This window comes from Neopelma chrysocephalum, unplaced genomic scaffold (genome assembly GCF_003984885.1).
Source record: "Neopelma chrysocephalum unplaced genomic scaffold, ASM398488v2 Primary Assembly neopelma1_96821, whole genome shotgun sequence".
Taxonomy (NCBI): domain Eukaryota; kingdom Metazoa; phylum Chordata; class Aves; order Passeriformes; family Pipridae; genus Neopelma; species Neopelma chrysocephalum.
In genome coordinates, this window is record NW_020925465.1 from 140,111 (window position 1) to 158,433 (window position 18,323).

At 41.1% G+C, this 18,323-nt stretch overlaps 1 protein-coding gene across 1 annotated transcript in view; it reads right to left on the reverse strand.

The window, feature by feature from the left end:
- Positions 1-10,206: 10,206 nt before the first annotated feature.
- DGKQ (diacylglycerol kinase theta) overlaps positions 10,207-18,323 on the reverse strand; it is an 85,387-nt gene continuing 77,270 nt past the window's right edge. The window contains exons 20-23 of the mRNA XM_027670267.1: positions 14,736-14,882; positions 12,997-13,108; positions 11,677-11,829; positions 10,207-10,509 (exon numbers count right to left, since the gene is read on the reverse strand). Coding sequence (XP_027526068.1) covers positions 10,411-10,509; positions 11,677-11,829; positions 12,997-13,108; positions 14,736-14,882 — 511 coding nt within the window. The 3' untranslated portion in view covers positions 10,207-10,410. The remainder of the gene's footprint in view (positions 10,510-11,676; positions 11,830-12,996; positions 13,109-14,735; positions 14,883-18,323) is intronic.

The window sequence follows — 18,323 nt, forward strand, 5'->3', positions numbered from 1 at the left end:
CCCTGAGAGGTCTGGAGAAATTGAGAGCCAGAGATTCATTCAGCAGTGAACTTTGAGCCCCGGTAGTTGGTGAGAAGACACAGGTTTGGCCTGTTTGCATTATTCATGTCGATGCTGCTTGCCTGTATGCGGGTGCCTGCATTGGCATGGCTCTGTTTGTTTACAACATGCTGCCATCACCACTGTGCATTCCAGCATTTGGTCATTCAGCCAGTCATTCAGAGGAATCATGTGTGGTGCAGCACACCAGTTGTCCACAATAAAAAAGTATCTGTTTTAGGGGGCCAAAGCTGTCATCTGATGATAAATTTGAAGACCAAAATGGCTCCATCAACCCTTAAATTTAATTTCCTTGTGACTTTATTTGTCTAAAAGTTTTTTTTTTTCTTAACTGTACTTCAGAGACTATTTGTCTAACTGCTAACTAAATCCACTTGGAGGACAAAGTGGGTTTCCTCATGGCCAAACCATCTTTCCCATTCTCAGACACCAATTCCCCTTGATGGGAATGTGGCATGGCCAGATTGCAAGGCACAACCATACATGAGCAGGGAGAAATGCTGGAAGTTGTCCGCTCCAGCTGCAAAACAGATCCTTGTTCTTTTCTCAGCTCAGAGGAGGGCAGGGGTAGAATTCACTGGCGGATCATCACCAGTATAGGCAGAACAACATTGCATCTTGGAAGTACCCGAGTTCCTGAATGTATATTGAACTCCGTAAATATGAATTCTTCACTGAAGCCTATGGTGTCTCACTCTGAAATGGCAGGCAACTTGACCTGGTACCTTTCCTGACTGCACATAGGCCACTTCAGGTGTATTCCATGCACTGAAGTATGCTCCATACATGGGGTGCAACCCACTGGGTACCCACACACACCTTTCTCCCCCAGATCCCTCCAACAATTTCTGGGCCATCTGGAACCCAAGCTAGGAAGTTCCTCCACTTGTATTTCTTTGCTTCTTTTCCTCTTTCCCTTTGGCAGTTAGAGCACTCTCATTTAGGCCTGGGTAAAGGTTTCAAAGCCTCCCTGCACATGGGTAGATCTGAGGATGTGCCTTTATGCTCACTAAGCAACTTTAAAGGAGTCACACAAGGCATCACAGCATAGGTGTTCTGGCTGCCTCCTGTTGGCAGGTTGGGTGTCACGCCCACAGCTTTGAGGAGGTGTTAGTCAGGTGGATACCTGAGCCTCTAGCAGTGCTCTGCTAAGAAGGAGCATCATGAATTCATCACTGCTCACTTGTTTCCAGTTACTGGAGAATTAGATCATACTCCCTTTCAGTTTCGGGACTATGTATGAAGACAAATTTTTTAGTCATGTCTCCTGAAAACCAAGTTCATATAGCTCCTGCATGCTGTTGTTTCACAAAGGTGTTACAGAGCAATTTAAATTTAGTAGTAGAATGGCTAAGGCTTAGTAGGAGAGTAGGCCTAGAAAGCAACACCAAAGTAGTAAGTTAGCAACCTTGTTTGTGAGCATGAAATGTACTGAAGAAGTGGAAACAATAATCAAAGGATTTAGTCAAGCATGTATATAATGATTTGTTACCTTGGATGTGGTAAGGGTCTGTTAAACAGTTTCTAGGGGTAAGACAACTTAAGCAGATTTATGATTAGAGTAAATGATTATCAATTGTTATCAGTATGAAGTATGAGCTTGTTTGTAACTGAATGAAACTGTTTTGCTGTGGAAACTGCACGTAAACTTGTTTGTGTATAAAAGCTGAATTGAGAATGAGGGTCTTCGGAATCCTGACTTGTGACGCTAGTCCTCAGGTTCCCGGGCCCTGAATAAAGCACCGCATAAACCGGCACTCAGTTGGTTTGTGTCTTTGTTACGGGCAACAAAGGTGTACCACAATCCCACCTGCACCATTTGGAAGGATTTCACCACATTCAGCACCCGCAGAGATACCCTCCAGGTACCTTTGTTTTACCTACTAGACAGTTCAGCTGGCTCTTGTATCAGTCTATTTGAAATAAGTGCTGGGTTGCAACATGTAGAAGTTGAAAAGAAGTCCATGCAGTGTGAACAGCATTATGTTCTACTCTGCCACACCACCACTAGGACCTGAGGGAATAATAAGTGGAAAATGCTACTTTGTTTTCCTCAGTTAAGAGAAAAAGGGCAATTTCTCTTTCATTTTTAAGGCAAGCCACTAGGTGTAAAGCTTGATTGAATGGTGAACACTTCACTTGGATGTTTTATGGTTTTTTTTTCTCCTCTACATGAAGGTCAGTACTTTGTTTGCTTCCCCTCTTTTCCCACAACAGTAGTCTCAAACTGCATTTTTCTATGTATGGTTTTTAAATGTAATTGTAGCTGCTTCAGAGCTTGTTGATTTGCAGTCCAGCAAGGAACAGTAAGGTTTACCCTGAGATGCTAGGGCAAAACCGAGCCCTCCCCTGTTCTGCAATCAGTTGTTGAACAGAGTGGGGAGAACCAACTGCTCCCTGCCAGAGGCAGTGTTAGTGCAGCAGGGACACCCCAAGTGGACGTGCCAAACTGATGGACCCCCCATCAGCCTGGAAAGGCAGATCTTAACCTCCAGGGAAGGGTGGGCTGTGCACCCAGAGCGGGGCAGTTTCCGCCTGGATCCAGCTCACTGTAGAGCCCTCCCACTTGTCCCAGCTGACTCCCTCCAAGCCAAGCCAAGGTCCATGATGTCTGGCTCGAGTTGTACAGGCCAGGTCCCCCACTGCTCCACAGAGCCAAGCACAATGAGAGTATGAGTGGGCCTGTTCTCCACAACCTGACAAAACCAGGTCATGTGTTTCCAGAGGAGGGGCAAGCACATGTACAAAACTACCCTGGAAAAGCTGGATCATCATTAAAGTAACTCAAAACACCAGAAATGCTTAACACACTATGGTGCTATTGCAGAAAGACTTTACCAGTTACAGTAAGTGCTATCCACAAAAATAAGGGTTCTAGAGATGCTTGGATGTTGCAGGGTTCAAACTCAGTGTGTAGGTGTCATCTTAAAATGAAAACATACGAAATCACACTTTTAGAACACAGCCACCCTTTCACAGGGCATGACCCAATCTCAACCAGCAAGGCTTGGGAGTTCCTATAAAGGCAGTGTGCAGCTGAGACAAGGTATGTTTGTCTCTGTGGAAGTGTATTTCACTATTTTTAAAGCATGACTACTCCAAAAACATCCAGGGCAGAAGAGATGTATTTTTCACAGACAAAGTCTAGTTACAGATCTCTGGGAACTCGTAAATTATGTTTAGAATACAGGATTTCAAATTGGTGCAAAATGTACAGTCAAACACAAAACACATATTGCAAAATATATACAGAATTGTTCTAAGAACAGAACTCAAGGACAAACAGATGTTTAAATATAAGAGAAAAGTCCACCTTTTATAAATTACTTTTTCAAAACCCAATTATTACACCAGGTACGTTATTTGTAGACAGGTTACCACAATATAGTGACATGTCTCATTTGCAAGGCAGGCATTGAGAAACAAGTTACATCACTCAAAGCCAGTTTCTGAGACCAATCCACAAGTAAACATGTGTGATAATGCATTACTGGTTTGAGGCACACAATGTGTTTTCAACCACTTTAATGCTTATACTTAGGCGCTTTTTATTCTGAGAATTAGGCAGATGCACAAAGAATAAGCACTAGACACTAACTTGTCATCTTACATGAGTTTATTGGGCCAAGATGATTTATTACCAATGTAGTAGAACATTCACAAGAAATGCTATGAGACACCTTAAGAGTATCCTGATAATAAAACAACATTCATACAACTGCATGAATTTGGATAATTTAAATAGTCAGAGGTGAAAAACAGTTATTTAAGCAATAGTTAAGCCACAGTTTGAATTAAGATGTCATAGGTTGTTCATAAGTAGGAAGGACACTGAAATCTATAGCAAACTCTGATGCTTTGCATTCAAAGCAGAGATGTTCTCTTCCAATAATCAGAACTTGCAGCTTCAAGGTATTGATTGCTACTAGCTACACCATTGCTAATTAAACTATCACAAGGATAACTTGCTTTGGGCATGTTTGGAATGCTGGAGTTGTATAGCTATTGCTATGCTACAGATCCCCGAATTGTGCTTTAAAATAGCAGTGAAGGCTTTATACGCACCTAAAATTACACAATAAATACTCAGTAATTCTTCAAGCACCTCTTGCTACCCGATTTGGCAAGACCAGCAGCACTAGGAAATGGGTGCCACGGTGAGCCAAACTGCTAGCAGTTTGACTCAGGCACTCCTGGTTTGTGCCTGCCTGCCTGCCTTCAGAAAGCAAAAGGGCTGATGTGGAACACTGTGTGACAGTGAGAGAGAGAGGACTGTAAGTGCCAGCCACCAGATGTGTAACCTTCCTGCAGTCAAGCACAAGGGCAGGCTCTCTGCTCTTCAACCTGATCCATTTGGGGAGAAGTTCTGCCTCGTAGAGCTGATGTTTATATTAGGAGTTGCTGCCAGAGGCGTAGCAGGTGATACACACAATATAAATGAAGCCACATCTTCTGAAATCAAGTTGTCCCCTAAATAACACACTTGGGCAGTGCACAATGACACGCTAAGTGGGTGTGCTGCTTGGACAGCTCTGAGGGGTAACTACACCACTAACAGTGCCCTATGAAAAAATTATTTGCTTTGGGATAGGTCTTTAATATCTACACACATTTATTTCAAGACTTCAGACCAACTTTTACAAGAACACTGATCTGCTTATAAAACATTCTCATAAATTATCTTCACCAAAAAAAAGTCACTTTTTCAGAAAACATGTTCAGTACAACATTATCAGTAGAAATTCTGTCCTGTGAGTCCATGGCAGAAAAGTCATAATCTGCACTTAAATCTCTCCAAAGCGACATATGGTAAGCAGAAACAATGCTTCCAAAACACACAAGAGTGCACTGTTTCAGTGAACACGTATGCATTTACAATCAATAGTCACTGTCCTGTAAACATTGAAACTGCTGCTCTAACTGCAGGTTAAGATCAGTAATTTGCATTCATTTCACTGCACTCCACACATACAAAAGCTACATTGTTAAAAAAAAAAATCCCCAAAAACATTAAATAGCAAAAGGAATGAAGGCTTTGAGCTGGATCTCTCCTGCAACTAAGTGTCAAACCAGTAAATAATGACATTATAAATTAAACTTGAATGTTACTTAAAACCTAAAACTTAGAATAGCAGCCAATTTGCTCAAAAGCATACATGAACTTTCAGTCAGCTGTAAATACATACTGCGATGGGAGGAAGAAGCCATCTCTCATTCCCAAGCAGGCTTTCAAGAAGAACACAGTATTAGATATGGATGGGGATCAGGAACACTGCAGTCAGAGAAACTCCTTAACAATTGCATTCTACAAACTTGTTTTCATTGCTACCTGAAAGTGCATCTTTGTATCTGTAGAATCATCCCCATATTTATACAAAAAGTACAAACATTGTGATTTTGTCACAGCCTAAGCCTATCTAACATGTAGTTTCTAGTAAGTGCAAAAAGTGTAATGAAGTTATATGTGCACTGTGCATATAAGACCAAAGCCTGAAAATGAGGCAACGTAATCACCATGAATCCAAGGTAGTTCAGTAGTTGCTAAGCCTTTACTGCACAGCTGTTAAATGGCTAAAGTAGAAGCTGAAGCAGAAATTAAAGAATAGTCTAAGCCCATTAACCAGAGCAATGTTTTAGAGCAGGAACTCTATTCCCCCACTCACCATGCAGATTTACCATCATGTGCTCAAGCCTTTAGTACCAGTTTCTGTACAGAGCTAGGCCTGAAGGGCAGGAGGGCAGCCCAGCAGAAGATGTACAGTTACACTGAAGGTTGTGAGGAAGAGGTATGGGGTGCAGAATGAAAGAGTATCTACTGCCAGGTCTCTCAAGGGCACAACTCCAATGCATCCCTAGTATCACGAAGTGCTGGAATATGGGCCAGAGGCTATGCAGAACAGAGCATACCTGCTCAGCACATTATCAAATACATATGCAGCTAAATCTGCCGTGTCTTCAACATAAGCCCTTTTAAGTGTCACAACAGCTCCATTTGCCTTCTCCTCCCACAAAATGAGGCTTCATTTGATAATGACACGTTTATATGTCAAGAGACTGCTATAGAGTCACATGCACACATAAATACTTAGCAATTCGAAAAATACTTAGCAATTTGAAACAGCTGGTATTCAAAACAAGTGCATTATTTGCTCTTTAAAGAAATGAAATCTGTACAATACTTGTAAGAGGGTAACTGTGAAGATTAACAAACAATTGTCTAGAACAGTTCAGTTAGTTTTGTTCCTTAGTTAAGTCTTGCAGTCGACTATGCTCAGCTTTTTCTATATTTTAAAATGCTACAATAGCCATTGCCATTGATTTTAGACACACAAAGACTTGATTAAAATCTAGAAAGAGCAAGAGGAGCTCAAACTGTATATGCACAAAGACTGTACTCTAAACACAGTTGTGTTTTTCACTATATTGCCATCACATGTCTTGTTGGAAAGCGCAAGTCCTGCCTCCTGTCCAAAACCGGTGAGAGAAAGATCCAGAAGTGAGTGCTATCAGAATGTTGTAACAGAGCAAAAGCTGTACAATTAGGCACTGTGGAAGGAAATACAATAAGGCGTATTTTCAAAGGGTGTGTGCACATGTATGTATATGCATGTATGTACACGCACATATATACACAGACATAAATAGGTTTTGGCAAAATGACAGTTTCATTTAAAAATCAATGCAGTGAAGACATCAGCAATTTAAATTATACAAATCAAGGGTAAAAGCCACGGGAAAAAAGCAGCAAATATTCTAAGTAGCACCTGTATCTCAGGGATGAGCTTTTGAATTGCAGTTCTCCCAGTTCAAGGCAGAGGTTTGTTTACCCATCAAAACAGATTTTAACCAACTGATCACCTTCTCTCATATGCAATACTGGGCTATTTCACAGGAACCATGATTTTCAGGACCCTTCTCTCCCCAACGCTGGCAAAGCTTAAGTAGGACACTAGTAAAAGGTCAGGAGAGTGTATCTCAGCAGGAGGGATGCTAGTTGTGCCATGATTTATAGGCAAGGACAATGGAGAGGATGAAGGAGTGTGTACTCAGGATAGCAATGAGCCTGTCTACAGTTATAGCTCCTGGTCCCGTGTCCCTCACATTCATTAACACCTGTCTTAACTAAACTGAGCCTCTTCCCACCACCATTGCTACTGCATTATTTAAAGTACTTGGCCTGTGACCACTAGGTTCTCATACAATGTTACTCAAAAAGTCAGTATGGAGACTCATCTATCTGCCCACTGTCATGAAAATTATACTGCATTGTTTTGTTCAATGTAAAGACCAAGTCTAAATGTTTTGTATTAACTGCAAAGAGTTATCTCCCTCCTTCATTCAAGTCTTACATACTATGCAAGAAAATACTAGGCCTTCTCAGACACTATGTGTGATGAAAATGTAAAAAAAAGAAGAAAAAAAAAGAAAAAAAATATTCTCGATACACTGGCCTTTATAGAACCTGAAAATGGAACATCTTAATGGAGGGGCTAAAGAGAGAGTTTCTCTTTTTATAAGGTTTACAGGGGGTTTCCTATCTCAACTGTCCAGGAATCTGTTTTGGCATCAAAACACAATAAGCATCACTCTACAGTGCATAGAGATCTTAGATGCCAAGTGCCTTTTTCTTAAGATACGTTTTCATTCCAGTGTGGCACTCATCTGCTCAAACAATATGGCACTTTCTGGAGAAAAAAAAAAAGAAAGAGAAAGAAAAACATAACTCAGAGACTTCTTGTCTTGTAGGAGTCGGGTTACAGGAAGGATGCTGGATGAGGTATCCGGGGAAATGAAGTCCCACACATGGGCAGCGAGAAACCCATGGTGATTGGTCAAGGGAGTGACGTGTTACTTTGAACCCACGTATATAAGGTGTTGTTTCATTTGAATAAAGCAGATTTGGCTCAGAACCCCCAACCAAGCTATCTGGGTCCGTGTAATTCATTTACGTATTATATTAATACACCGCATTGTCCTCCACCAGGACCTCCTCTGGAAGTTGCAAAAAGAATACATTCATACTTCAGTGTCACATTGCTACCATGATGCTACCCCAAGACAGGCTTGTACAGAGTTCCAGGGATGGAAAATCTCCTGGGAAGGACATGCCACACTAAAGGGACCTGATTAAAATACTGTGATCTGCGAGTTTCGTGTTATTTCAGAAAACAGACACTGAGCAAAAGGGAGAGACAGCCAGGTCCTTAACAAGCCAAAAACTTGAAACACTGTCAGCTACATGCTGAAGTGTTATATATGTCTGGAAAATAATAAGACAGGTTTATTTACTTGGGTTGCAGAAGACAGCACCAGCAATCTTAAAATTTATGCACATTTTCTGTAACAAAAAGTCAAGTTTTCATTTCTATTACTGTCAGCAACTGGAAAGTAAGACCATGCATTCATTCTTTCTGCTGCCCCAAGGATACAAAGCACTTTCTCTGTCTTTCTAGACAATTATGAAGCAGCATTCTATTTCAGATTTCCTCTCTAATTTGTGAGATTCATCCAGAGAGTGCGTACCCTCAAATACAACACTTCATTCCTCCTACTTGTATTGCTGGTACCAGGATGCCAGAAGAGCTCCAGCTGATCCTTCATGTCCAGGGTCTGAAGCGGACAACCCTGTGTTTAATGATCAGGAAGACAAGGATTTTAGCTCTGTACTATCCAAACTATCTCCTTCATAGCACGAATCCAGTTTGCATGTCAAATAAAAGTTAAGTTGTAGTCCACACTGTGGTACCTGAAGAACATCCCTGAAATTAAATTAAGAATTTAAACAATTAAGAAGAGGTTTCACTGAAAACAGGAGTCAGTCCTCCAATTGCATCTCTACCAGAACATAAGAACAGACAGAATCACTAGATAGGAAGGAGAGGCTGCAGGCACCTGCCATTTTTCCATGGCTGTTTTGTCTCTATAGCTTTAGCTGTATCATTCTGTTGCTATAGATGACTCTCTTGTAGCACCCACATTCACACCCTTGTCTGCACCACAACTGGAAAGTAGAAAGCGCAGGTAATGATCAGATGTTGCTAAAGTTGGCCAAGTGCTTAGAGTACAGACTCATCAACAAGACCCAGTAAGAACTGCCTCAGCACGTAACTGGCTCCATCACAAAACGGCTTTTGCATATTTAAAAGTTAAACTTAAGTCCCCTGAAGCAGGTGGAGATGTTTTTCTAGACACACTGGCAAGAGGAATGCTCCTAAATCTGACACTTGAGTGATGAATTCATGCCACCCATAGCTGAATTAGTTATTACTGTGCAACAGAGGACAAGTAAGCCCACTGTCTGGCTGAGTGGGCTCTAGGCAACATGGCTTAAGTAGCTCCAAGCAGCAGATACAAGTGGCAAAATAATGCAGGCCCCACCCCCTGCCCACAGGTGGCTCACAGGGTCCCTGTGAGTATGATGATGACCCGAGGTGAAAGGTTCAGTCCCTGGAGAACTATGGTGAGATGAGCCCAGCAGAGATATAATAGTCCAACTGTGACAAATTCATGAAAAAGACAAGAAGAAAAGTCTGGTGTCAAAGATAATGGTTTCAGTGACAGAAAAAAATTGGTATACCATAATACTGCCTTGGGTATTTTTATTTCTTTTTTACGTTAGCATTGTAGCTGCTGAAATTCAAATGCCTTCTAAAACAGGCTTTGGCTGACTAATGAGAAACTAAGTTGCAGTTGAAAAATTGTTCTACAGGCTGTTTCCCCTTCATTCATACTGCCCAAGTACTGTTGAAGTAAACTTTCTGAAATATTTTGACTCAACTGTTCTAGTACTTTCTCTCTTTCCAGTGCACTGGGCTCCTTTTATAGAAATAATCTCTCCTGTGTTTTGTGTTTTTCTCTTTACGGTAGTACTGTTTCAGCTGTGCTATTTGGACTGATCCAAGTTCTCAGCAGCTCATGTCTTTGCCTTCTTTTGGTTAGGACGCTACTGTGAACATTAATTTAAAGGAACACATTTTCAATCATGGAACAACTCACCAAAATTTATCTATGGAATGATTTTCTTTAAGAGTGAGCTAGGAGGAGGGGAGGAGTCTTTGTGAAGGCAGATGTAGAAATCTCAGCATCTTGGAATCTGTTTGGCTGGAAAATGGAAATGGCTTATTGAAAAGCAACCCAAAGTAAACATTTCAGATGAGACAAGTGTTACATGATATTTGTGACAATGAGGCACTATCTTTGAAAGACAAAGTAGAACCCAGTACTGTCAAAATGTAATGAAAGGCACGCTCGTAGGCAACACTCTTCAGGAGTTGTCTGCACTTGGTTTTACTGAACCAGCTTGGTATCTACAGTAGGTGTGCTGCATCACTTCTGAACACAGGTCTCCACTTAGCGTCCTCCTTCAGAGACTGACATGCTATCCACTTTCACCTCTCTCAGGCTTCCAGTTTTTTTCTGTTTCTGCTTGGATTTTTTCAACATATGGACCTAAAAGTGAAAGTTTTAAAAGAAAGTGAGTGAGTATTAAAAGACCTGTAGTAACCAATAAGCTGATCTAAGGCAACTAACTAATAACCAAGTAAAATGCTGGAACTGCCACAGAAAAACATTTAAATACACAACTGTCTGGTGCACCTATCCTTATAAAGCTACAGGATTAACTGCTTTTTTTACATAAACATATACACACATGTTATATATAAGCATATAGATGTATATGTATGTGTGTGCATATATATATTCCTGTACACTCATATACATACGCATATATACAGATAACAGTACTAGTCACTAACTTGATAGAAAGATAAGAAATGTTTCTCACTGAAGGGCAAGTTAGGTTTGTTCTCCCTCTTTCTTTGCATTTCCCCCCCTTTTTCTCAGGAAAAGAATAAAGTTTAACATATTCTGAAACTTTGAGATATGACCCTCTCTTTCAGCCATTTTTCTTCTGCAAGGACCATTGTCCTGGTAGCTCTCCCAGGAGAGCTACAATTCTCTGAGACTGTCAAGACTGTCCGTAGCAACAAATTTCTGCAAGTTGGAAAGGCATTCTTAAAGTACCAGGCAAATGTATAGACTGGTGTGCACCACAGTCAACTACTGCAATATGTTTATTTCACAACCTCAAAGTCAATAGAGAAGCTAAATTCTTAGGCAGCTGATGCTGTCTTCCTTTTACATACACACTGAGATATCAAGGAAAAACAGACACTGATTAATCCAAAGTTTCTTTTTTGCAGATCCTGCTCATCCATTATTCATTTTTCTCCTTTACTACTCTGTGACAAACCTTCCCTTCTCCAGCAAACTGATTCCTACCTTGCACACTGCAGTACTATCATGGTCCTTATAGCTGGGACCTGCTTCAAGGCAAGCAACACTGCCTGGAAATCTCAATACAGAGGAAAAAATTAAGTCACTAGGCTGAAGCTCAGGGACTACTTTTTTAAACACAAGCCTCATCTGAGCCGCTGGAGAGAACCCTCAAAATACATTCTGTAGAAACTGCTATGTATTTATCCAACAGTTACTACATGTGCTGACTAGCTCCTTTAAGGTTAAGCACCAGAACACAACAGACAAGCAAGACAATATGATAACATCCAGTGGAGGAACAAAGTCATCTTGCTAAGAGAAACCTACAGCCAGTACCTTTGGTCCTGCAGCAGAAATTATAATCTGGCCAGGGGCCTGAATCCAGGGCTCTCCATCAACTTGAACTGGAATTGGCTTAAGGAGTGTTACACGAAAATATGAGCCTTGGGCTATGCGGATTCCTGATCGAAAACCACCCTGGACTTGACCCTGTTAGGAAGTAAAAGCCAGGATATCTATGACCCCAATTAACAAGAAGCACAAATACTAGCTGCGATTAAACTGGGTGGATAGTATCTTATTCTCACCTGACATTTTAAGTTTCAAGTAAAAGAACTGCTTAGGCAAAATCTGCACAGGATGCCTTTAGTGCCCCAGCATTAATTACTTCAGTTAGTGCAGAACTTGGACACCCCTGCAGGCTGCTGGAGGCAAAACAACTTCCACAGTGAAGTTGTTTGTACTCCAAAGCAACATGTACACTCCTTGCTCCTTCTGCTTTCATGAAAGACCTAAGGATCTCTACCAAAACACTTCTTCAGTGTCTTTTAAAAGATCTAAATTAAAAAATGGTAAAGTTGGCCAACAACTGCACAAAATTTTAAGCACCCACCTTTCAATTTTTGGTTGTTTTATAGATTAGTTATCTCTAGTTACCTGACCGCATGTACTTTTTCAGCAGCAGATTTCTTTAGGTAGTGAAAAAAATATGAATAAAAGACAAAAATAACCTGCTGTTCTACAGGACTGTGTTAGCAGTAGCAGGCCACTGTATGGCCTGCTACGTAATATGTAATACATCAGAGAATTAAAGTTCCATAAGTTGAGTCATAATATTCTTTGCAGAATGGCATACCTTCTGCTTCACATAGCATTCAGATCAAGAGCAGCTAGCACCAGATTCTCAGCAACAGGGGCTGGAAACCCTATGGCAGAAAATTATAAAGCCACCTGTCTAGAAGGAATCTCCACCCTGATTGTGACAAGGTACAACAAGATTTTTTTGCAAATACATTAGGTGAAGAGCGCATGTTTTTGTGGTATTAGAGTAAGATCTTGTTTTCATCCCATGAACTGTTTGGTTCTGACACCATGCTACAAGAAAGCAAGTGCATTCTACAATACATACATATATATGCATTTAATATATATGTATGCATGTAAGTTTCTGGACTTGGTTCAAAGTCTAGTTGAGTTATGAAGCATTGCCCCACCTGCTTTTAACAAGTTCTCCACACTCCTATTACTTCTTATCCAACCTTAACGAAGAGGCATCATTTTTAGGACTACGCACTTGCAACGCCACTGTTTGTTACAGAAATGAGCCTGTCTGAAAGAATTTGTGTTTCTTCTGTGCTTACTGGGATGCCAACTTACCATGTGAACGACTCCAGTCACACCAACAACCTCCAGCAGGCCATCGTCGATGCGCGGCTTCTCGAAGCGATTATCGCTGTCAGAGCCCCAGAGATCGGCTCCAGAGCCCCAGCTGTGCGGGGAGAGCACACCACAGTCACCACCCACCCCTGCCTCAGGGCACCCTCCCCGGTACCCTGCTGGGGTGGCTGATTTGACAGGCTTCCAAAGCCAGACACTCAGCTCCCCTCATCAGCTGGAGGGATTGCAGTTCCTGCGTTGTGAAAACAGCAACTGTTTTTCCTAAAATCTGGAAGAATTCTGATGAGATCTTTTGGTAGTAAAAGAAGGAGTGAAGTAAATAGTTGCCATTGGAAAGAAAAAAATGTAAGTAAGAAGAAAGTAATTCTGAAGAGTTTTAGTTTGCTGGGAAATACAGGTTACAGCTTCACTAACCCTTACTTTTCAAGACTTAAGAACTTAACATAGCTCTTACTGGTCTTGACAATATTCACAGAAGCTACTGAACAGAAACTAAAGTTAAAGCAAGTATGAAGTTTTTATTCTTGTACCTGGCCAAACTCACTTGCAGTTATTAGCAGGTATTCATGCACTTCAATCCTCTGACAATTAAACACCACGTTCCTTTCTGTGCAATACTGACCCTCCTCACTTAAATCACTCGCTTATTGTTTTTGTGCACAGACTGCTTGTCACTAATCGTGATTTTTTTCTTCTACACAGTTCTCATGTGCAATGTATATTTGTGTATGTGCACAGGTGTGTATACACATAAAAATACATATTCGAATAAAAAGTTGAAACATTTTCAGACTAAAATGCAAAGAGATACAGGTTGCTTAAGATAAGAGGGTACCTGAAAAATAATAATACGGCAGCGCTAATTACCTGCTGGTTTTGTGCAAACAAAAAAACCTTCCTCTACCAACAGTACATCTTCCAAGATATGGCTTCCTTTCTTCCATGGCAGTAAGTCTAGCTCCCTGCAGGTGTCAGGGCAGCACCCACAGCCCCGCAAAAGGTAGCTGAACTGAGGGTTTTCAACAGCTCCCCAGGCAGCATCACAGACTCTATGTATATTGACCAGCTGCCTGTATGACCTGGGCAGTGTTTGACAGTTGAATTCTGTCTGGCCTTCACTGCAGGAACTGCTTAGGTCCCTGGTCTCTAGCACGTCAGAAAGCGTGTGCAGGTCAATCATCTTTGATCCTTCCAAATGTCACTGTGAAATCCAGTCAACTGTTCAAACAGTGGAGGGACAGGGGAAGATGACAATGGACAGAAGTCATGGGCCTAGAGTCATGCCTAAAAAGCCATGTTTTGCTAGGAAACTGTGCCAAAAGAATTCTGAAGACCTTTTGTGGGGAAATTATTCCAAATTACTGCTAGAACAGAGAAGAAATAGCAAATGTATGGGGTTTGCACTGGGAAAACAGGATGGTATAACCTTATTATCATAAAAATGCCACCTTTATGTGGAATGAAATTGTGAGTTTCAATGAATCACAAAAACGATGTCAAAATAATATTAAAAACTAGCTCTTTACACAGTTGTTTTACATAGTTGCAAAGCCAGCGAGTCATGCAGTAATCAAAAATACTCAATAACCACCACCTACTGATCTAAACCATTTAACATTTTATCTAACCATTTGAGATTTGATGCTCAAATACCAAGCAGCAATTCCACACATACAGCCAGGCATGCCTCCACAAGGGATCCTTCCTCTCCTTTTTACCTGGGTATATTAATAAAAATGAGTCCTTCTATACTTGGTAACTCCACTTCGTGCTGGTCCACTTGCAGCTTGATGTCCTTGTGAAGGTTTCTAGTATGACTTATCTTCTGCAGCCCAACTTTCACGTAAACTCCTTTGTTGTGAAACCTAGGAGCAGACAAGTGTCTTATAAATAAAAAGTGAGGCCCAGCATACCACTCTTCTTGTATGTATATCAGTATTGTTCTCTAACAGGTATGTTTAAAGACTTTTTCAATTAGCATCCTCTTCAAATTCTTCACCTTTACTGCAGAAACAAAGCATAAGCCACAAACTGCTACTTTATATACCTTTTACTTAAGAGATGATTGCGCTGTTGAAGCATGTGGAGATTGTGAAATTTTATTACAGAAAAATCATCCCTTTTAAAGCATTGCCTGAATGCAATGCCTCTTTGAAATGTAAACTTCTGGGTTGGAAGATTATATTTTTAGAGGTCTTCAGGACACATTTTAAAGTGTTTTCTCATGCAATGCTAGAACACTTATGGCACAAAAAACATTTTATAATCTTTGCTCATTAATTTGAAATATACTTAGCTGCAGAAACTTAAAACAGGCTTAGTAATGTTAATTTGTGACAGAGCTCTAACATCTCTAATTTTAGAATTAAAAAGATGAGGAGGATTTTTATGGCATCCCTAGAAATGGCAAAATATTTTAAGAATAACATAAACAAATGATAGTTAAACACACAGACTATTTTCTTCTATAATGGAAACGTCTGGATATATGGCCTTCAGGGTAACCTTAAAAGAAGAAGCATAAATTTTCATTATTTGACCCTACTAGCACATGGGTGTCATTGGAATCCAACTCTGCAAAATCTCTCTAGCATTCTGTCTAAATACTGTAGACATTCAAGTGGGGAAGACAGACAGTTTAGCATGCAGGTTCTAGTCCACTCTTTAGAGACTTTTTCAGTTATTTTAAATTATTATATTGGGAATAATTAGTCCTGTGTCCTAACAGTTTTAAATAGCACTGAATTAAAGGTACCTCATGTAACACCATTTAACATATACTTCTCTTCCAGACAAGACAGTAACACATGTCTATGCTAAGACAGGTTTTGTCTAATTTGGATACAAATGAAAAATACTGGAATATCACTAGGAAACATAATACTTTAAATATCCCCAAGGAGTATTAATTTTCATTGCATGAAGCAGAAAGCCTGCAGAAACTGAAAGAATACAACACAGTGCCCTAACTGCAGAACACTTGTAGAACAATTCTAAACTTGCATTAAATTGTGCAGAATATTATCTCCATCTAACCTCACATCCAGGAAAACTGCTTGCCACAGCAGTCTCCTGTCATTTTGGATGGCACAAACAAGATGTGGCCTCTTCTGTGATAGGCCATCCTAAAGACTGCTCCCGTGGGAATGACTTGGATGAAGGGGTAGATGCCTTCACTGCTGACACAAAGGTTGGAGGAGTGGCTGATACCCCAGAGGGCTGTGCGGCCCTTCAGAAGGACTTTGACAGGTTGGAGAGTTGGGCAGAGTGGAACTGTCTGAAATTCAACAAAGGCAAGTTCAGGGTCCTGTACTTGAGGAGGAATAACCCCATGCACCAGTACAGGCCTGGAGAGCAGCTCTGTGGAGAAGGAGCTGGGAGTCCTGGTGGACAACAAGCTGTCCATGAGTCAGCAGTGTGCCCTTGTGGCCAACAAGGCCAATGGTGTCCTGGGGTGCATTAGGAAGAGCCTTGTCAGCAGGTCGAGGGAGGTGCTCCTGTCCCTTTATTCAGCCCTGGAGAGGCCACATTGGGAGTGCTGTGTCTGGTTCTGGGCTCCTCAGTACAAGAGAGACAGGAGCTCCTGTCCAGTGGAGGATAATAAAGATGATCAGGGGACTGGAGCAACTCTCTTATGAAGAAAGGCTGAGGGAGCTGGGCCTGTTTAGCCTTGAAAAGAGATGATTGACAGGGGACCTCATCTATGAGTGTAAGTATCCGAAGGCTGGGTGTGAAGAGGATGGAGTCAGGCTCTTCTTGGTGGTCCCAAGCAATAGGACAAGAGGCAACGGACAGAAACTGATGCACTGCAAGTTCCACCTGAGTACGAGGAGGAACTTCTTTACTGTGTGAGTGACTTTGCACTGGAACAGGTTGCCCAGAGAGGTTGTGCAGTTTCCTGCACTGGAGACATTCAGGAACTGTCTGTACACAATCCTGTGCCATGTGCTCTGGGATGACCCTGCTTGAGCAGGGAGGTTGGACCAGATGACCCACTGTGGTCTTTTCCAGCCTGACCCATTCTGTGATTCTGTGAATGAAGGCAGATGCCCTGATCATTAAATTTTACACTGTGAAAATAACTCATACAGCTTGGCACTCAGCAATGCAGAAACCATCACTGTCACAACATACACTATTTTTATCTGCCCTGCAATGCAAGTTCAGCATTAAATTCCTGCAGGGAAGTCATCACTGCACTTTGAGCTGCTAGCCAAAGGTAAGCAGTCCTGAGCACACAAAGAGACTCTACTGAGTGAGGCAAGAGAGCACACAGCTTTTGGGACATTTTCCAGTTTAAGGTCTTGCTTCACAAGAGCACTCAAGCCCATATTTCTTCCAAGGACTACCTGCAATTTCTGGTGCCACAGCCTGAAACTTCCTGTTCTGCACTCAAGAGTAGCCAGTTCACATGCCAGCAGCTGCTGCATCGGATACCCTTTTTATTTAATTTACTAAAAATAATTTTAAAAAAGCGCTAATAACACTGACAAGACTTGCTTACCATGGGGAAGTGCAAAGCCAGCCCTTTTGACAGTCATTGTCACAGGCAGCCAAAGGTAAATATCATGTGTCAGCACTGTTAACCTGCACAAGCTGTTTGCCTTCTGCGAAAACGTACCTCAGTTTCAATCATTATTTCATATTTCTTTTCCAGAAATATATAGCCCTTCAGATTTGAGGGAGGGGAGGGGTAATCATCTCTTCTTTCCCACAAGCCCTTCAAGAACGGTATCAAGTCATTGCCCACTGAGCTGCAGGTGCTGCACACTGGGAACTGACTGAGATAAAGATTACAGGGATGAAAAGCACATAGGACAATAGAAATCAAAGTATAACCCTTATATGCAGTGGCAATAAGAGAAGAACATATCTTTTGAAGTACTGCTGCTTTGCAAACACAGAGGAGTTTATTCTGAAGAAAGAATGAACATAACTCTTAAATTATATTAACTGCAAAAGAAAATCTAGAAAAGTTTCATACATATGGCATTGCCATACACTAACTTATTGCCTGATTTTACTACCTATGATGTCTTTAATCCAGTTGACTGAAAATGCAAACCAGTGCCTAATAGTAACCATAGAAACAATATCTTGTGTTATTCAGTTTTTAAGAAAAACACCATGAGCAATGCCTGTAATGATAGACAGAACACAGCAAGACAGATGGGATTACACATCATTACACTCATAACCAGTTAGAGAATATTTTTAATAGCTTGAACACTGCACAGTTGTAACTGACTAACTCTGGCAACCAAGACACAAATTAGAGGACATTTAATCATAGAGGAAAGCAGACA